Genomic DNA, 21,850 nt, shown 5'->3' on the forward strand with positions numbered 1-21,850 from the left:
TTTTATTATTATTATCACAAACTACACCTGGAAAGGGGATACCAGGGAATGCTGTAATTATCAAACTATTGCCTTAATATCCCATGCAAGTAAAGTAATGCTCCAGATTCTACAACAAAGGCTCTTACCATATATGGAGCGAGAAATGCCAGATGTACAAGCTGGATTTAGAAAGGGAAGAGGCACCAGAGATCATATCGCAAACATACGCTGGATAATGAAACGGACCAAGGAATTTCAGAAGGAAATCACCCTGTGCTTTATAGATTACAGCAAAGCCATTGATTGTGTACATGAAAAACTATGGAATGCTTTAAAAGAAATGGGGGTGCCACAGCAACTGATTGTCCTGATGCACAAACTATATTCTGGACAAGAGGCTACTGTAAGGACAGAATATGGAGAAACCAATTGGTTCCCAGTCAGAAAGGGTTTGAGACAGGGGTGTATTTTATCACCCTATTTTTTAATCTATATGCAGAAAATATAATGGTATTGGACCAAGATGAAGGAGGTATGAAAACGAGGGAGAAACATCAATAATTTAAGATATGCAGATGATACCATACTACTAACAGAAACCAGTAATGATCTGAAATGAATGCTGATGAAGGTTAAAGAGTAAAGCACAAAAGCAGGACTACAGCTGAACGTCAAGAAGACTAAAGTAATGACAACAGAAGATATATGTAACATTAAAGTTAATAATGAGGACATTGAACTTGTCAAGGATTATCAATAACTTGGCACAGTCATTAACCAAAATGGAGACAATAGTCAAGAAATCAGAAGAAGGCTAGGACTGGGGAGGGCAGCAATGAGAGAACTAAAAAAGGTCCTCAAATGCAAAGATGAACACTAAAGTCAGGATCATTCAGACCATAGTATTCCCGATCTATATGTATGGATGTGAAAGTTGGACAGCGAAAAAAGTGGATAAGAGAAAAATCAACTCATTTGAAATGTGGTGTTGGAGAAGAGCTTTACGGATACCATGGACTGCGAAAAAGACAAATAATTGGGTGTTAGAACAAATTAAACCAGAACTATCATTAGAAGCTAAAATGATGAAACTGAGGATATCATACTTTGGACACATAATGAAAAGACATGATTCACTCAAAAGACAATAATGCTGGGAAAAACAGAAGGGAGTAGAAAAAGAGGAAGGCCAAACAAGAGATGGATTGATTCCATAAAGGAAGCCACAGACCTGAACTTACAAGATCTGAACAGTATGGTTCATGACAGATGCTCTTGGAGGTCACTGATTCACAGGGTCGCCATAAGTTGTAATCAACTTGAAGGCACATAACAACAACAACTGTGGAATCACTTTTTCAAGAAGGATGATATAGAAATATTTGAATAAAAGACAACAGAAGAAAGCTTCCCACAGTCTCTTCCTCCAAGGAGCATTTTGCACAAATCAAACCAAGGAGAAAACATGTTCTCATTTCATTAGGGAGGAGAAAACTTAAGTCTGCCCTCTGCTTGTGCTTTCAGATAGTAGAGGGTTGTTTACATGGCCCAGGTCGGCAGTGACCATTTCTAGATAAGGTACTTTTGTTGCCTAACACTTGCAGTACCCCTCCCTTTTGTCTTTGGTGTTGATGTAAAAACATCCAAACATATACTTGTAACATAGATGCATCTGGATCCACCAGCCCAAATAAAAGAGCAAGCAGAACATTTGTAAAATTGTTGGGGGCATGGGGAGGAGAACCCTTCTCTTTTGGGCTTCCATGTTAAAAAATGTTATCACAACATTTCCTTTCTTCCTCTAGATCAAGAGCAGAGATATTAGCTTTCTCACTCCTCAAAGCAAGCTTTTTTTAAAAAAAATCTACCAAATAAGGTAGTCCTTAGAAAACTTCAATCTTCTTTTCTTGAGCAAAACACACAAGATGATACATTTTCAATACCTGAAGCTGATTTTCCCCCTCAGTCCATCCAAAGACTCAGCTGATTTCAAGAGATATCAGGTTAATAACAAAAGGATTATAATGCCAACAGAAAATCATGCTAGATATTTCTGGTTGAAAACAACTAATCACAAGTAAATGTAAACAATATCTGATATGAACAGACACTGCACTATGAAACTGAACCCAGCATGTTACTTTTAGCATTCATTACAGCAAAACACAGGTTCCAGTTGGGTTCTTTTTTATTCAGAGCTGCTGCTTAACAGAGTTGAAGTTACTTTTTAAAAAATTAGGCGGCCTCCTCTTTAAAATAACCAGGCATGACTAAGTTCTATCTTTAAGCTGTTTTTTGTATTTCAGGTATTCACACTCCTTCAATTACAAATTGTTGTTAAAATCAGAAGTCACTTTAAGGTGTTTCCTTCAATCATGGAAATTTGTAATGACTATCCAATTATATTATGAGTGATTTCCTGTTTAATGTCAGTGGAAAAGAATACTCAATATTGTCCTTGATGCCTGATGTGCTTTATTTAAGTCAGTAAGGCAGCATTTACACCACAATCTTAAGATGGTTTAACAGACATTTCCATTCTCAAGGGAACTCTTTGAACGATGGTTCTGTGAAGGAAATACAATGTCCTTGACACAGAATTCTCAGCCACTGCTGCAAACCAGTTTCCAGAATTCCTTGAGTAAAGTAATGACAGTTGAAATGGTCTAAAAAGATTATAAATTTGTAACAGAGATATATTTCCAAGAGCTACACTTCTTAAAAACCAACTGAATACAAACTCAAGCTCACCTGATTATTATTTTTTCTGTAGTTCATAATTTATTTTGTGCCTGCTCAACCATTTAGGGCTACCTTGGCCTCTCTGGATCTCTATGAACTTCAGAGTTTAAGTGAACATAATGGTTCAATGGTTTCCAAACTTTACAACACTACAGATCTCCCTTGTTAGTTAAACTAATGCATTTAGCTGCAGCAGCGCAGAATTAGTGAATAAAGTTCACAATTGCAGCAGGTCATCGTCACATAAAATAGATGTGCAATAGTTTGTCCACAATACACTAAACAGGATTTATTAGAAGTTTAACATGATTACTTAATTCTGCATATATTTCCGTATGGCATAAAAGGTATCTGCTTTCAGCCAAATGAAGTTATTTCCCTAAATTAACTAAGAATAAAAGTAAATCAGACTAAAGGCCCATCTAGTCTGGCACTCTCTTGCCAACAGCAGCCAGCCAGATGCCTCTGGAAGTTCACAGCAGGCCATGAAGGTTAGAACCATTGTGCTGCAGGAGACCTGGATTCAAATCCACACTGGCCTATGCTATAGCATCAATGGGATGTTTATTGTGTGACTATTATTTATTATTTACAGTATTTTTATCCCATTTTTCAGACAGTTATTGCCTTCCAAAGTGGCTCACATCAATGCAAAGGGAGGGGCTGCTATCAGGATTACGAACTAAGAAGTCAAGTACGAACAAAGACAAGGGAAAGGGCAGGGAAAGGGAAAGGAGTGAGATCAGTTCTTCAAGGCCAGAATGGAGTAGTGAGCTACAAGAGAGCATTTACATCCAGTATGGGCCAGACTGATAGTCAGTGACTGGCCCAAGGCCACCTACTGAGTCTCATAGCCAAGTGGAGATGTGAACCCTGCTCTCCCAAGTCATCATCCAACATTCCAACAACTTTACCTGTGCTGGTGTTTTTGCTTAGTTGGCAGCTCTTGCTCTTTTGGCCAAGGGCTGGGGAATCTTTTCCAGCTGGCAGGCTGGATCCTTGGTTCCCTTGCCAACAGTGAGCCACTTTGATAGGTGGGTGGGGCTGGCCACTTCTCAACCACCTGACATTACCATTACTTCAAGTGGGCCATTTTTCCTTTGTAGCACAGACTGAGTTCAAGTCATGCTGCAAAGGAAGATCCATGCTGGTCCAAGTGGGGCTTGAAGTCACCACTAATCAGCACAACTTAAAGGCCTACTTTCAGCAGGGGTGATGTTATGGAGTTCCCCGTTGAAAACTCCATAGCATAACTGATCCCAGTGGGCTGGAAGTCAGTGCCTATCAGATGGTAGGTGCTGACTTAAAGCCAAACATGAAAGCTATTATTGTGATAACCACTTAGATTCCAGAGTACTTCTTGAACAGATTGCATATAACTTGCTCATCCAAGTGCTATTTGAAACAATGCTGAAGGGTCCTGGCCGTTCTCCATATTGAGAATATTGCTGTCATTCTGCTATCACTCCATTATGGTTATGTAACAAAAAGCACACACATCCCCCAGTGTGAAATGCAATTAATGTCCTCCCTCCACATTGAAGAGTGGTAAGTAACCACTTAGACTGCCTGAGTATTTCAGTCCTAAGCACTGCTAGAGTTCAAAAAATGGAGCTATTACAAGCGGTAACCTATATTTTGTAACATGCTAGTTTACTAGATTTTAGAGCGGAGACTGGGTTGCTGTTTGGAAAAAATAAACACTACCTCTGTGTTTATCTGGGTCTTGTAATTGGCTGTGACCTGTTATGGAAGCTTTTTATTTTAAACCATGGTCCCCCCTTTTTTTACCCTATGCTGGAATTTTAAGTCCCCCCCCAATATCTAATTACAGAAAACCATTATTTGAAGTCTGAAACCATTCACTTAGCCTGGCATATAATTATAAAACCCTGGTATTCAAACACAAGGCTTTGTTTTTCACCAACTTTTCTAAAATGCAGTTTAGGAGAACTCTTTTATATCAACCAAATGCCATGCAATACTTCACCTCAAATCATTAAAGCTACATGATTTTAAGTCACTTCATGCAAAATCACTGTATAAGAACAATGACGTCTCCATTAAATCATTTTATCAAATACAAAAGAACTAACTGTGCAACACTTGTGTGAATTTTTAAAGTGTGCACTGCAAACTTTTTGGTTTATGGCTGTTCTGTATATCTAAAAGTTCTAGCATAGGGTTTCCAATCTCTCTCTTTTTCTTTTCTTGCAAAACTTCTCTTCTGGGATTCAGGGCCCAAACAGTGTTTCCCATTTTCCCAAGAAGATGCCTGGCCTGAATATATTTGGTTTCTGCCTGGTTTACAAGGCCGTGTTATTGAACCAGTGAGTACTATTCAGAAACTGGGAGCCAGCCTCCGGAATGCACACTCACTCGTCCCATTTGCATCCCCTCTTGGGAGTGAGTTTTCCCATTCTTGATTTAACTGTGGTTAAGGGAAATGTCAGTGCTGACCATCACTGCAGTTACTACTTAACAAGAGTTCCCATTTAATTGCAGATCATGATTAAACCCAGAGCATGGTCTGAATGTATATGGTATAACCATGTTGAAACTAAGCAGATCTGTGGCTGCTCAGTGCCAGGATGGGAGACTAACCAGGAATTCTACATAGGCTAGCTTGAGTTCCATGATCTAAGAAGAAAACTGGGAGACAACTATACAAAAATGAAATAAAATACAACTGGGAATCTGGGTGGAGTAGACAGGCAAGGGTCCAAACCAGTTTCATGAGCCCAAGAGGGATTGAAACTTGCTTTTCTCTGGCATCTGGTTGGCCACTGTGAGAACAGGATGCTGGATTAGATTGGCCACTGGCCTGATCCAGCAGGGCTGTTCTTGCATTCTTATCTTAACTGAAACTCCACTCCTTACACTGTCATGTGGGAAAGTGCTTTTGAAATTGAGAGTTGTAAAAGCGGTTTGTGATATTATGTATAGGTGAACGGTGTTGCCTCTTCAAGAAAAAAGCAAGCCACTCGTTAGAGCATAAGGAGGGAATTTGCATCCCAGTCATACTTTCTCTATTCATATATTTATATCAACTGAGTTCTTGTTGAAAAGGTTGTTAGGAAGTCTGTCTTGCATCTGTGCCCATATCAACCTATGTAGATATCACAGTATTATTAACCTTAACTCTAGGAACTTGTCCTTGATCCTCAACATCCTGGAAATGATTCTCACTGAAATAACTGAAATTTACTTCCACTTGGTACCTCAGGATTGGAAATGTTAAGGCAGAAAATTCTAAACAGACATATTCTTTGCAGATCTTCACAAAGCTATTTAAACTTACTTAGTTAAGTAGTCTAGTGCCAACTCTGACCCGGATGGATTCTTCGGTTCTTCTTTCTTAGCTATGATCCCTGCTTCTCGCATTAATTTCTTCTGTTCCTTCTTGTACTCTTTCTTCAGCTTTCTTTCCAATATCCTCTTTACCTCTGGAGAAAGCTCTTGATCTTTTTCCTCTTCTTCCTTCTCCTGTTTCTTTCCCTGAAGAACAAAACAACAATACTCAATTCAGTATTTATTAGAAAATGCCCATCATGTTGATATGTAGGGTGCACATGGTGGGAGGGCCTGGATGCTGCAGAAACCTCAGGGTTTGTGAACTGCACACAGACACGTATTTGTTTCCATCTTGCTAGTGGAGGCTGGACACCCACTGTCAGAAGACAGGCACCCACCACCACAACGCTCCCATGGGCAGCACATTATAGTTTCCCAGCAGAATAACTGGCAGCCATTCATTTATATGGGAGAAAAGTAAAGGGGTGCATTCAGAGACACTACTTGGGTGAGGCTTCCTGTTTTTGGTGAACTCAGCATCTGAAGTAATGAGCATGTTTTGCCCAGTCTCAACCGTGTGCCAGAATGCAGCTCATCAACATTCCACCAAACTCAATTTTAATTATTTATTTTTAAACTTTTTATACTGCCTTTCACATCAAGTTTCAAGACAGTGCACAACAATTTTTAAAAGTATTAACATTAAACATTAAAATTACAATAAAAATAAAATGCAGCTAAAAGCTCAGGGCAGGGTTAAATCACAATCAAGGCATTGAGACAGCTACTGAAAACTGAACAAACCTTCATTTGCAGAACCTGACCCATTCACCTGCGTATCTGCCCTCTGGATTCTGTTTCTTCATATGATGCTACAGTGTGACAGCATTTTGCTTTTAAGAGGGTGACAAAGAGAGTTCATGCCATAATAAATCCTGAGTTGTGGAACAGCCTCCCCGAAGAGGTACGCCTGGCGCCTACACTTCTATCTTTCCGGCGCCAGGTAAAGACCTTTTTATGCTCCCAGGCATTTTAATCTTTTAATTTTCTTAATCTTTCTACTTTTAACATGTATCCTTCTTAATTTGTGTTGTATTTCGTTTTTGTTGTGCTTTCTGTTGTTTGTTTGTACATGTTTTTGTGATTTTTTACTATGATATATTGTATTTTATCTTGTTTGTTCACTGCCCTGAGAGCTATTCTGCTAAGGGCGGTATATAAATTGAAATAATAAATAAATAATAGTCTTTAATACAAGATTATTTTGTTGTTTTTGCTGCAACAGACCTAACACATCTGTAAATGCTGAGAACTTGCTAGATAAATAAAATAAATAAAATGAAATATTTATTTATCTAATAAAAGTGTTTATACCCTGCATTTCCGATATCAATTTAGAGGTGCCCAAGGAAGCTTACATTATTTTTTAAAATAAAATAAAATAGATATGAGCTGCTCTGGTCATAACAACAGAAAGGTGGCATCCAAATCTTAAAACATATTTAGTCAGAATTAAGTCACTGACAACAGTGTTTAGTGATACTTGCTTCTTATTTGTTTGTTTATTTAGAATAATTATAAACCACTTTTCATAATATATATCCAATTAGAAACAATAAAATACAACAACGCAAAGAGCAATTACAAACACAAAAAAACCCCCAAAGCCTGGGAGGACCTGCCCCAAACACTTTGCCTTGTCAGGATTCAACCTTCATTCAACCCATTATCAAATCAAAGTATCAATTTAGCACCTGCACAGCCTCCCCTGGCTCAGGTGTCAATGAGAAACAGAGCTGAGTGTCCTCAGCATATTGATAGCACCTCACTAGAAATCTTCTGATGTCCTCACCCAGCTGTTTCATGGCTGCATGGGGGAAAAGATGGAACCATGCAGGAGCCTGCAGCAGAAATGCCACCAAGCTGAGCAAAAATCCCTGAATGCCACTTTTTGACATCAAGCTTTAGGTTGGAATGGAATCTTATCACTGTGCCGCCAACTCTCACCTCATCCAGCAAGATACAATGGTCAATTACATTAAAAGCCACTGAGAGATCCAGGAGAATTAACAGGGTCACACTCCTCCTGTTTGCTGTCGAACAAAAATAATGTACCTGGGCAAACAAGGCTGTTTCAGTGCAAAACCTGAACTTCAACTTAGATTGAAATAAGTTCAGATAATCCTCTTTTTCCAACCATACTTACAGACTGCACCTTGCCTCCACCAGGGCATTACAGAAGTTGTCCTGGCCAACCCCATTAGATTCACAATTGAATTCACTGGTGTTTTTCTCTTATGTTATGTTTAATGTGGAATCTCAGGTTTTAGCGCTTCATAAAACAGCTTACAGATTATACAGCACTCTGCGTCTCTACACAAGCATAATTAAGCATGACTACTGAAGTTCAGGTGTTGTCGCAGCCATTAGACACACCTCTTTAGATCATTTTGGGCTCAGGATGGGTTTTCAATTTGTGTGGGGAAGGTTTCTCTGCATGAGACTGCATTAGCAAGCAAGCACTCCTACAATAGGTTGAAATGCTGGCACCATTTGCTCATGCCTGTGCATCTGCTTGCACATGCTTGGCATCAGGGATGGAGGCACTTCAGAAAATCCTCCTAAGACAATGCCTCAGGTTGAGCCTCCTAGGAACAAGTGGCGGCTTAGGTGACAAAGCAGGGCTGAGAGGTGGAACATTTGCCTGTTCATGGTCAGATAGTGCTTCTTCAGTCATAGCGGGAACCAAGGGGGCAGAGCTGTCGATGTCTACTGAAGCATTCCCTCCCGCTTCAACCCACTGGGTCCCTCCTCCTCCTTCTGGTCACTCTGCCGAGAGTTCTCCATAGAGCCCATGACAGCAGTGTAAATAAAGTCCTTCCACCTATACATTATCAACTGAAGAAGTTTTGGTGATGATGATGAAGAAGAAGCTAGCTAGCTAGCTAGACAGACAGGAACATTAAAAGAGTGGATTTATTACATCTTGCAAATAACAACACGTTAGCTAAAACACGGGGAAGGACTTTTCTGGTACAGTTTGGAAAGAAATTGTGCTGCTTTGTTTCCAAGAGATTTTTAGGGAAATCTTCAGGACTGGACTGACTTTCAACGGGGCTGGCACCAGCCTGCCTGGGCCTGCAGCACCGTTCGCCCCAAACCCCATCCCAATATAGGTGGTGTGGGGCTTATACAGACCTGCCCACTCCACCTACCTCTGGCATCAGCGCACACACCTGCCATCACCCTAGATGGTGCCGGGGGTGTCAACCCCTTAGGGACGCCCCCGCTACCATCTTGGCTGATGGCAGGCATGGGCGCACATCGCATGGGGACATATAAACTGACATGTTAACGCAACAGGTAGTAGGTGAGGCAGATGGGCTTATTTCAGCTTAAATGGAGGGTGCTTGGGAGCTCCCACTCACAATCTGCTGCAGCATCGTGTCACATGACCCAATGCTGCCATGGATTGGGTCCCCCTCCCACTCTGAGAGGCATGACCTGATGCTGCCACGGATTGCGCTCCACCCTCCCACTCTAAGAAGAGGCCCCTTGGCCAGGGCCCAATCTGGTCACATGCTGGGGCCAGGCCTGATTTTCAACCTAGTGATGTTTATGATTTAACTGGACAACTTAAACTGAATAAGGCAACAGGGCCTGAAAGTATACTAAAGATAATTTGAATTGATGGCTGCCACTTTCAGCATGATTTTACACATACGCTATACACACGTGATAGGATGGGTTGTGTTCCCCCTCCCAAATATGGCATAAGGCAATTAGTGCCCATAGGGGCAAAAATGGGAGTAGGTATTAACTTAGTAACCATCTGTGTTAGAATTGTTTAATATGTTTTTAAATAATGTTTTCAACCCTTTTTAAGGTTGTTTTTTCAAATGTTTTTAATGCTTTTGTTTTAATGTATTTTAAGATCTGTTTTTATGGCGTTTTAAAGTGTTTTAGTGTTTTGTTTGCCGCCCTGGGCTCCTGCTGGGCGGAAGGGTGGGATAGAAATTGAATAAATAAATAAATAAATATCACCCAATCCGTATTCTTTCTTTAATTAGGAAAATTTATGCTAGGCTCTTATACAATTGTCTTCCACGATGAATGTGGGAAGTTAAAGGTCTGGGACACGAACAAATTGGCTTCAGACCAGGCCATTTAGTTGAAGATTACCGTTTCCTTTAGTCCCATCTTGCAAAAAAGCACTCAAATCCAAAGGGTGGGGGGAACCTTTTTGTGCCTTTGATTTAGTTCCAAGGAATTTGTTATGGGTAAAGCTGGAGGCATTGTCTATTCATAATAGACTGGTGCGTGCGACCACGTCGGCACTGGACCCTTGCCCCTCTTGGCTAGTAAAAGCTAGCCGGGCTGGAAATGCCGGATGGGCCAAGGAAGTGATCAATGCCTCCTTGAGAGAGGGAGTTGTCCCCCGTTGTCTCAAGGAGGCTGTAGTGAGACCTCTTTTGAAGAGGTCCTCCTTGGACCCAGATAATTTGAACAACTATCGACCGGTAGCAAATGTTCCATTTCTGGGCAAGGTCTTGGAACGGGTGGTTGCCGCCCAGCTCCAGACGCTCTTGGATGAAACCGATTATCTAGATCCGTTTCAATCTGGTTTTAGGCCCAGTTTTGGCACAGAAACAGCCTTGGTCGCCCTGTATGATGACCTCTGTCGGAAGAGGGACAGGGGGAGTGTAACTCTGTTGATTCTCCTTGATCTCTCAGCTGCTTTTGATACCATCGACCATGGTATCCTTCTGGAGAGACTCGTGGAGTTGGGAGTTGGGGGTACTGCTTGGCAGTGGCTCCGCTCTTACTTGGCGGATCGTCTCCAGAAGGTAGTGCTTGGGGAGCATTGCTCGATACCCTGGACTCTCCATTGTGGAGTCCCTCAGGGATCGGTTCTGTCCCCCATGCTTTTCAACATCTACATGAAGCCTCTGGGTGCGGTCATCCGGAGTTTTGGAGTGCGTTGTCATCAGTACGCTGATGAGACGCAGCTCTATTTCTCCTTCTCATCTTCTTCAGGTGAGGCTGTTGATGTGCTGAACCGTTGCCTGGCCGCGATAATGGACTGGATGGGAGCTAATAAACTGAAACTCAATCCAGACAAGACCGAGACGCTGTTGGTGAATGCCTTTTCTGCACAGATGGTGGATGTTCATCCCGTTCTGGATGGGGTTACACTCCCCCTGAAGGAACAGGTTCGTAGTCTGGGGGTTCTTTTCGATTCTTCCTTGTCACTGGAGGCTCAGGTAGCCTCGGTGGCTCAGAATGCGTTCTACCATCTTCGGTTGGTAGCCCAACTACGCCCCTATCTGGGCAGTGACGACCTCGCCTCAGTTGTTTATGCTCTGGTGACCTCTAGATTGGACTACTGTAATGCACTCTACGTGGGGCTGCCCTTGAAGACGGTTCGGAAGCTGCAGCTAGTGCAAAACGCAGCAGCCAGACTGTTGACGAGGACCAATCGGTCCTCACATATTACACCTGTTCTGGCCCATTTGCACTGGTTGCCGATTTGTTTCTGGGCTAGATTCAAGGTGCTGGTATTGACCTATAAAGCCTTACACGGTGCGGGTCCGCAATACCTGATGGAACGCCTCTCCCGCTACGAACCTACCCGTGCACTTCATTCGACATCTAAGGCCCTCCTCCGAGTACCGACTCATCGAGAAGCTCGGAGGCTAGTGACAAGATCCAGTGCCTTTTCGGTGGTGGCCCCCGAATTGTGGAATAGTCTCCCCGAGGAGGTACGCCTGGCGCCTACGTTGTTATCCTTTCGGCGCCAGGTGTGAGGCGTCCTTCCCTGGCTCTCCCTGTCAGGTTCCTACCTGCTCGTGGTTACTGCCTGTCTCTAGGCACCACTAGGGACTCCACCAGTCCGGACTGTCCTTTATTTTATTTTTTCTCTCCCCACTCTAGCACAGATCTCAACAGATCTCCCTGCTAGGCAACCACCAGTCACATCCTAATACTAGTATTCCCAGAGACTCTGAATACTGGTATTGTTATTCTCTTCACCGCTGCCACCATTTGTTACAGTTCCCCTTCAGCCTTGGTCATTACCTTACCCTCCCTTCTGGTCTGTGAAACCCCAGTCAAGGATCAGGCCTTTGGTAAACTAAATTAAGTATTTATTAAAGATAACAAAGCTAACAAGATTAACAAGATTTCTTCTTAAAGCACATAAGCATATGGTTTTACTCAATACTAATCCGAACTCCACCTCCCTCCTTCTCCACTCTCTCCTGTCAAACAACTCTCTAAACCCCACCAAGCAACCCACTAAGTTCTCTTCTCCCCCCCCCGATTCCACTCTCACTCTTCCTTTTATACGTTCAGCCATTTTAAACACTCAGCCAATCATCTAGCATTCTACTGCCCATTCACTCCCCCTCCTCTTTCACTACTTACCATATATCTTCTAAACAACCAACACTTACCATATATACATTAATATAGGAACATCACACCAGGCTAAAACCTTTCTATTCTCCCAGGCATTTTAATTCATGTTAAAGTATTTTAATGTTTTAATGGTTTAGTGATCTTAATATTACATTATTGTTATTATGTATCTGTATTTTTATATTTCATGATTTTTGTTGATTTATTGTATTATCTTATGTTGTACACCGCCCAGGGAGCCGTTGGTTATGGGCGGTTTATAAATGAAATTAAACTAAAAACTAAACTAATAAGCTTTTGTTTTTAATTTGGAAATTGTAGAGTCAAACTGAAATTCAGGTTCATTCTGCACAAGTTGGATATCTCTCTCATTCAGTTTTAACTACAAGAAGAATATATCAAGTCTTTGTCTACTCTTTTAAAAGTGGCATTTCCAATACTTCAGCAATTGCCCTCTTTTATTACACTAATGATGGTGTCCACATACTCTGAGCTCTAAAGTGTGTAAGGCCAAATCTATTATCCAGTTGCTGACTGGAGTTGCAATCTGGATTAAAGATGTTGGACCATCTGTGGAGGCGGTGCAGGCTATTATCCTGTGGTCTATTCTTGGTCTTCCTAAATGTGTTGGGGCTTCTGCTTTTTATTTGGAAGTTGTATTTCAACCAGTGAGATCTAGGGCTCAATGCCTAAAACTTTTAGATTTGCTTATATTGTTCTGAATTCATAGGGTTTTTTGGTTAACTATGTTTTGCATAAATAAAAACTGCTTTGGAACAATGCATTGGGTTTTTCACCAGAGGTTTTGATAATGATGGGTACTAATCAAGCTAAAATTAGGGATATAGACCTCCAAAATATGTGATAGCCAGTAAATCCCAGTAATACTGGGAACGATCTATCGTCCCCCTGATCAAAATGCTCAGGGAGACCTTCAGATGAGATATGAAATTGAGGAAGCATCCAAACTAGGAAATGTGGTAGTAATGGGTGACTTCAACTACCCGGACATAGACTGGCTGCATATGTGTTCCAGTCATGACAAAGAAGCAAAGTTTCTAGATATTCTAAATGACTATTCCCTAGATCAGTTGGTCATGGAACCGACCAGAGGGACGGCAACCCTGGACTTAATCCTCAGTGGGGACTGGGACCTGGTGCGAGATGTAAGTGTTGTTGAACCGATTGGGAGCAGTGACCACAGTGCTATTAAATTAAACATACATGTAACTGGCCAATTGCCAAGAAAATCCAACACGGTCACATTTGACTTCAAAAGAGGAAACTTCACAAAAATGAGGGGATTGGTAAAAAGAAAGCTGAAAAACAAAGTCCAGAGGGTCACATCACTCGAAAATGCTTGGAAGTTGTTTAAAAACACTATATTAGAAGCTCAACTGGAGTGCATACCGCAGATCAGAAAAGGTACCACCAGGGCCAAGAAGATGCCAGCATGGTTAACGAGCAAAGTCAAGGAAGCTCTTAGAGGCAAAAAGTCTTCCTTCAGAAAATGGAAGTCTTGTCCAAATGAAGAAAATAAAAAAGAACACAAACTCTGGCAAAAGAAATGCAAGAAGACAATAAGGGATGCTAAAAAAGAATTTGAGGAGCACATTGCTAAGAACATAAAAACCAACAACAAAAAATTCTATAAATACATTCAAAGCAGGAGACCATCTAGGGAGACAATTGGACCCTTGGATGATAAGGGAGTCAAAGGTGTACTAAAGAACGATAAGGAGATTGCAGAGAAGCTAAATGAATTCTTTGCATCTGTCTTCACAGTGGAAGATATAGGGCAGATCCCTGAACCTGAACTAACATTTGCAGGAAGGGATTCTGAGGAACTAAGACAAATAGTGGTAACGAGAGAGGAAGTTCTAAGCTTAATGGACAATATAAAAACTGACAAATCACCGGGCCCGGATGGCATCCACCCGAGAGTTCTCAAAGAACTCAAAGGTGAAATTGCTGATCTGCTAACTAAAATATGTAACTTGTCCCTTGGGTCCTCCTCCGTGCCTGAGGACTGGAAAGTGGCAAATGTAACGCCAATCTTCAAAAAGGGATCCAGAGGGGATCCCGGAAATTACAGGCCAGTTAGCTTAACTTCTGTCCCTGGAAAACTGGTAGAAAGTATTATTAAAGCTAGATTAACTAAGCACATAGAAGAACAAGCCTTGCTGAAGCAGAGCCAGCATGGCTTCTGCAAGGAAAAGTCCTGTCTCAGTAACCTATTAGAATTCTTTGAGAGTGTCAACAAGCATATAGATAGAGGTGATCCAGTGGACATAGTGTACTTAGACTTTCAAAAAGCATTTGACAAGGTACCTCACCAAAGGCTTCTGAGGAACCTTAGCAGTCATGGAATAAGAGGAGAGGTCCTCTTGTGGATAAGGAATTGGTTAAGAACAGAGCTTGAAAAAGTTACTTTTTAAAACTAGCATGGCCACTGGATTGGGCTGATGGGAGTTGTAGTTCAAAAAAGTAACTTTTCCAAGCTCTGGTTAAGAAGCAGAAAGCAGAGAGTAGGAATAAACGGACAGTTCTCCCAATGGAGGGCTGTAGAAAGTGGAGCCCCTCAAGGATCGGTATTGGGACCTGTACTTTTCAACTTGTTCATTAATAACCTAGAATTAGGAGTGAGCAGTGAAGTGGCCAAGTTTGCTGATGACACTAAATTGTTCAGGGTTGTTAAAACAAAAAGGGATTGCGAAGAGCTCCAAAAAGACCTCTCCAAACTGAGTGAATGGGCAGAAAAATGGCAAATGCAATTCAATATAAACAAGTGTAAAATTATGCATATTGGAGCAAAAAATCTTAATTTCACATATACGCTCATGGGGTCTGAACTGGCGGTGACCGACCAGGAGAGAGACCTCGGGGTTGTGGTGGACAGCACGATGAAAATGTCGACCCAGTGTGCGGCAGCTGTGAAAAAGGCAAATTCCATGCTAGCGATAATTAGGAAAGGTATTGAAAATAAAACAGCTGATATCATAATGCCGCTGTATAAATCTATGGTGCGGCCGCATTTGGAATACTGTGTACAGTTCTGGTCGCCTCATCTCAAAAAGGATATTCTAGAGTTGGAAAAGGTTCAGAAGAGGGCAACCAGAATGATCAAGGGGATGGAGCGACTCCCTTACGAGGAAAGGTTGCAGCATTTGGGGCTTTTTAGTTTAGAGAAAAGGCGGGTCAGAGGAGACATGATAGAAGTGTATAAAATTATGCATGGCATTGAGAAAGTGGATAGAGAAAAGTTCTTCTCCCTCTCTCATAATACTAGAACTCGTGGACATTCAAAGAAGCTGAATGTTGGAAGATTCAGGACAGACAAAACGAAGGACTTCTTTACTCAGCGCATAGTTAAACTATGGAATTTGCTCCCACAAGATGCAGTAATGGCCACCAGCTTGGATGGCTTTAAAAGAAGATTAGACCAATTCATGGAGGACAGGGCTATCAATGGCTACTAGCCATGATGGCTGTGCAGTGCCACCCTAGTCAGAGGCAGCATGCTTCTGAAAACCAGTTGCCGGAAGCCTCAGGAGGGGAGAGTGTTCTTGCACTCGGGTCCTGCTTGTGGGCTTCCCCCAGGCACCTGGTTGGCCACTGTGAGAACAGGATGCTGGACTAGATGGGCCACTGGCCTGATCCAGCAGGCTCTTCTTATGTTCTTATGTTCTTAAATAAAACCTGCTCCCTATTATTTATTGGTGTTAATTCCAATTATGGGATTAAAGTGACAAAATACTTAGAGGAGTGAAATCTTGCTAAATAGGCATGCTTTTATATTAGCAAGTTCTGTGTTTTAACTTCTGTGCTGCTGCAAGGAAGAATATTCATTTGCTTGTGGCATTTGGAAAAGAGTCTGTTTCACTTGTCTCAGTATACTGCAGAGATGATTATGATTAATTAAGTTTATATCCATCCTTTCCTCCCAAAGGTGCCCAGGGTGGCTAATAACAAGTGATAAAACAATGTGTGTGTGTTATATGCCTTCAGGCCTATTACAACTTATGGCGACCCTATGAATCAGCAACCTCCAATAGCATCTGTTGTAAACCATCCTGTTCAGATCTTGTAAGTTCAGGTCTGTGTCTTCCTTTATGGAATCAATCCATCTCTTGTTTGGCCTTCCCCTCTTTCTATTCCCTTCTGTTTTTCCCAGCATTATTGTCTTTTCTAGTCAGGGCCGGATTAAGCTGAGGAGGGCCCCTAGGCTGATTGGTGTTTGTGGGCCCCTTCTCCTCTTAGGCAGATTCGTGGAAACAGCCGCAGGAGGGATCGCAGGACAGGAGCTTTTGAGCTGCCTGCCGTCCCATCCCGTCCCATCCGATCCCATCCCCCAGCTTCACCTTCCTTTCTGCTTTTTTTGCAGCTGCGCACTGCGCACACAGGTTTGCCATCAATCAAGATGGCAGCCAAGGTTTCCCTAAGGGGCTGAAGCCTCTGCCGCCATCTTGGTTGATGGCAGCAATGTGCACGTGTAGCACGCATGCGTGCCATCAACCAATATGGCAGCAAAGGCTTCAGCCCCTTAGGGAAACCTCAGCCACCATCTTGATTGATGGCAAACCGCAAAAAACAGCAGAGAAAAAGGTAAGTGAAGCGGGGGGATGGTGGGCGGTTCAGAAGCTCTTGCACGGGCCCCCAAGAGCTCCGGGCCCCGAGGCTTCAGCCTACTAAGCCTAATGGATAATCTGGTCCTGTTTCTAGTGAATCATATCTTATCATTATGTGTCCAAAGTATGACAACCTCAGTTTCATCCTTTTAATTTCTAGTGATAGTTCTGGTTTAATTTGTTCTAACACTCAATTATTGGTCTTTTTCGTGGTCCGTGGTATCCGCAAAGCTCTCTCCCAACACCACATTTCAAATGAGTTGATTTTTCTCTTATCCACTTTTTTCACTTTCCAACTTTCACATCCATACATAGAGATCGGGAATACCATGGCCTGAATGATCCTGACTTTGGTGTTCAGTGATACATCTTTGCATTTGAGGACCTTTTCTAGTCCTCTCATAACTACCCTCCCCAGTCCTAACCTTCTTCTGATTTCTTTGTCTCCATTTTGGTTGATGAGTGTGCCGAGATATTGATAATCCTTGACAAGTTCAATGTCCTCATTATATACATATAGATCGGGAATACTATGGTCTGAATGATCCTGACTTTAGTGTTCATCTTTACATTTGAGGACCTTTTTTAGTTCTCTCATTACTGCCCTCCCCAGTCCTAGCCGCCTTCTGATTTCTTGACTATTGTCTCCATTTTGGTTAATGACTGTGCCAAGGTATTGATAATCCTTGACAAGTTTAATGTCCTCAATATCAACTTTAATGTTACATATATCTTCTGTTGTCATTACTTTAGTCTTCTTGACGTTCAGCTGTAGTCCTGCGTTTGTGCTTTCCTCTTTAACCTTCATCAGCATTCATTTCAGATCATTACTGGTTTCTGCTAGTAGTATGGTATCATCTGCATCTCTTAAATTATTGATATTTCTCCCTCGTTTTCACACCTCCTTCATCTTGGTCCAATCCCATGACATTTTCTGCATATAGATTAAACAAATAGGGTGATAAAATACACCCCTGTCTCACACCCTTTCTGACTGGGAACCAATTGGTTTCTCCATATTCTGTCCTTACAGTATGCCATCTGTTCCTGGTGATTTGTTTCTTCCAAGTATTTTAAGAGCAGCTTCCACCTCACATTCTAACATTTCTGGTACTTCATCATACGGTTCCTTCATGAATGTATCTGTCATCCTCGCATCTTTTACATAATCCTTCAGTGTATTGCTTCCATCTTCCTTTTATTTTATCTTGGTCAGTCCGTATGTTCCCGCGTTGATTATTCAGCATCCCTACTCTTGGTTTAAATTTTCCTTTCATTTCTCTAATCTTTTGGAATAGGGCTCTTGTCCTACCTTTTTTTATTATCCTCTTCTATTTGTATACAATAACTATTGTAATAGTTATCTTTGTCCCTACGTACTAGCCTCTGTATTATTGCATTTAGGGTTCTAACCGTGTTCCTGTCTCGTTTTGCTTTTGCTTTCCTTCTGTCTTTAACCATTTTAAGAGTTTTGTCAGTCATCCATTGAGGTTTTTCTCTTTTTAATTAGAGGTATTGTCTTTTTGCATTCTTCCCTGATAATGTCTCTGACTTCAATAAAAACATCTTAAAAACACAATTCCAATGCAGATGCAAACTGGGGATTTCTGCTTAAAAGACTTGTTGGAAGAAAGGTCTTCAGTAGGTGAGCTGAGATCAGACTGAAATTATTTTTAAATCTAATTTTTTTTTAATGGCTTAATTGGATCTTTTATTTCTGTAAATAAATATATTAGCTTGAGGGTTTTTTGCGGATGAGGGAAGTAAACACAATGAAATAAAGACTGACGAAATTTCAGCATAATGTTTTAAATGTTGGTGCTTGTATTTATGCTGATCCATGACAGTAATAAATCTATGAATATTTGGTAAGGGAGTTCCATAGTGGGGATGCCAGAGTGGAAAAAATACTCTTACTAGTGCCTGTTCACCTAATTTCTGATGGTATCAATACCCAAAGAGTGATCTCAGTGGAAGGTGTTAATGTCCCCAGGCCTAGGATTGCAGCCTATGGGCAACTACTGAAGAGAAAATATTTTATGCAATAAATAAATGTATAGTAATTTTACACTACTATGCTTAGATACAAAGAACCATGAGTAGAAGGTAAAACAGCCACTAATGCTGTTTTCTAAACCATGGGTCATGGCTCAGCGGCAGAGCATCTGCTTTGCATGCAGAAGGTCCCAAGTTCAATCCCCAATGGCATCTCCAGGTAGGGTTGGGACAGACTTCCTGCCTGAAACCCTGGAGAGCACCTGCCAGTCAGTGTAGACAATACTGGGTCAGATGGAACAATGGTCGGACTTGGTATGTGGCATCTTCCCATGTTCCTATACTTAAGTGCTACAATAGGTAGGTTCTATAGCAGTTCTCAAGCTTCTACTTGTGCAACAGGTTGCACAAGATCTTGCACAAACACATCATCATCTTTGGTTTTACTTTCACTCTAGTGCATGGTGTAAAGCAGGCCTTTTGCAAGAAGACTCCTTATATCAATGGAAGAGTAACTTTGGAACCAACCCAATGTGAATAATTATTACTAATCAGGATTGAGAAGTCAAAGACAAAGACTAATGATGTCAGTTCATAACTGCAAATACAAGAACTATCCAAAGTAAGGGCCATTTATACAAAACAAAATCTGGAATACTTGCAATGGATACATGGGGCTGGTTCTGAAAAGTGTCTGGAAATTTCAGCTGGCAGTGAGGGTCTTGGTGAGGACTCATTTCTGTGGGCATGTGACATTCATTTTACAACAGCTGCACTGGTTTTTACTTCATTTCTGGGCACAATTCGAAGTGCTCTTATTACCTTTAAAGCAAACTGTAAAATCCCTTTCTTACGGATGTTCAGCTCCCTTGATCTTATGTCATCTGCTCAAAATGTTTGTTCCAGCCTGTCAGGTTGTGTAGATTTAATAGATTGGCACCCTTAAAAAAAAAAGGTTTGTATTCGCTATCCCACTTTTCTGTGCTTTTCAAAATTTTATGGTTGTATTAATTTTTACATTTGTTGTAGATATTTTTAATAATTGTAAGCTGCCCTGAGTATGATGATTGCAACAGAAAGGCACAGTGTACATTTTCTAGATAACTTGTGTTTCCTTTATTTATTTACTTATTTATTAAATTTATTAAATTTATATCCAGCTCTTCCTCCCAGTAGGACCCCAAGGTGGCACATTACATTTCTAAGAGTATACCTAAAAAGAGGAATGTGTAAAGTGGCCCTAGACATTGGCTCAAGTTCTGGAAGAGGCTTTGCCCAGACTTCAATTTGGAGGTTATGGCTCATGCCCTGTGCACACCTGCCCATAGCTAATGTAGCAACCATGGCTGCAAATCCTGGGCACAAACAGGAAAAAAACCATGTCAGATAACTTGTTCCTAAACCTGGCTGGATGTTAACCCAGCTGCTTAGTGCTAACTGTTCCTCTACCTTCACTCAGATTCCCTCTCCTCAGTCTGCTGCAGTGCAACTTTAAAAGACTTGGGGTTGGGTGGGGAACATTTTGAAAGAAAAACATGAGGAGAGGTAAAAAATATAACATAAAAAAGATCCTTTAATTCACCTATCATGTGCAACACAGGGAGATGATTAAATATATGAGGTCAAAGTCCATAGGAGTTTCACCACTGGCTTTCCTGATAGTAGGCCTGATAGTAAGCATCAAAGCAGGGGCTGCAATTTTTGACAGAGTATTTAACAACTGAAGGTTAAAAAAGAACCAGTATCTCAATTAAAAGTAAGAAAACAATTGTATCACAGGACAGAGACAACACATAAGCCATTGTTTTAGGGAATGCTGTTTACTGAAACAACAATCAAGCCAAGGCAGGGGAGGGGTGGAGAACAGCAAAAGTGCATTTATTGCTAAACTGTTTCTTAAAAATTGTTATAACAGCTAGACACATTTGACTTAATCTTCTTTGTAGAGCAGTTTAACAAATTTGTTTATATTTGTCTCAACGCACAGCTTTTGAACGAAAAGGATTCAGTTCCATCATGAGAATGCATCTGATAACAGAGGGCTTCCTGCTTTCTACTGCAGTATGCCCATATCATCTCCCTTCCTCCCTTCCTCCTCCACATTCCTCAGATTATCAAAATCTCTTCATTCCCAGTCCTCCCATGGGTGGTTTTTTCTTTCTTTTTTCTTTTTGGCCAGTGGAAAAAAACAAAACAAGCAACTGCTGCAGTGAAGCAAGACCTCAGCAGAAAATACTGACCCCTTGTAAATAAATACCTTTGTTTAGAAGATAATCACACCCACACATCTAAACAAGCAAATGTGCTGTTCTCCTTTGTCATGGGGTTTGCCCGGTATGAAATGAGCCCACAATTCATACTCCCAGGTAACATGCAAAAGAACAGGCTGTATTTCAATTGTATTAAAGCAAGACCCACTAGGCTTTCAGATTCAAGCTTCTAAGCATATGCACTCAGAAAACGCTAAATACCTGTATTTGTATAACTTCCAAAAGGCCACTAATTACTCTGTGCCTTCTCCTCTTGATGATATCCTCGTCCATTTTTCTGCATATTGTGGCATATTATTATTATATTTAATTTAGTAATATACTATTCTAGGTGTGTACATTGGAATATTTCCCCACAATTTAAGGATTTGGTACAGAGTGATGACAAGGAGGCCTCCGAAAGTTAGGAGCCCAGTTAAATTCAGGGCTGAGCCAGCCTTTTTTTTTTTTTTTTAAAGAAGCTTCTGAGGGAGTCTAGCTGCAAGAGCATTTATCCAAATATCCTTGAATATCCTTGAA

General features: G+C 41.3%; 1 protein-coding gene across 4 annotated transcripts in view; it reads right to left on the reverse strand.

Moving 5' to 3' along the window:
• The window catches only part of C17H7orf50 (chromosome 17 C7orf50 homolog), a 172,923-nt gene that overhangs the window by 24,737 nt on the left and 126,336 nt on the right, over window positions 1–21,850 (reverse strand). For all 4 annotated transcript variants that reach the window (XM_061599532.1, XM_061599528.1, XM_061599529.1 and 1 more), the window contains one exon: window positions 6,026–6,222. In XM_061599532.1, coding sequence (XP_061455516.1) covers window positions 6,026–6,222 — 197 coding nt within the window. The remainder of the gene's footprint in view (window positions 1–6,025; window positions 6,223–21,850) is intronic.

Source organism: Rhineura floridana, chromosome 17, assembly GCF_030035675.1.
Source record: "Rhineura floridana isolate rRhiFlo1 chromosome 17, rRhiFlo1.hap2, whole genome shotgun sequence".
NCBI classification, from domain to species: domain Eukaryota; kingdom Metazoa; phylum Chordata; class Lepidosauria; order Squamata; family Rhineuridae; genus Rhineura; species Rhineura floridana.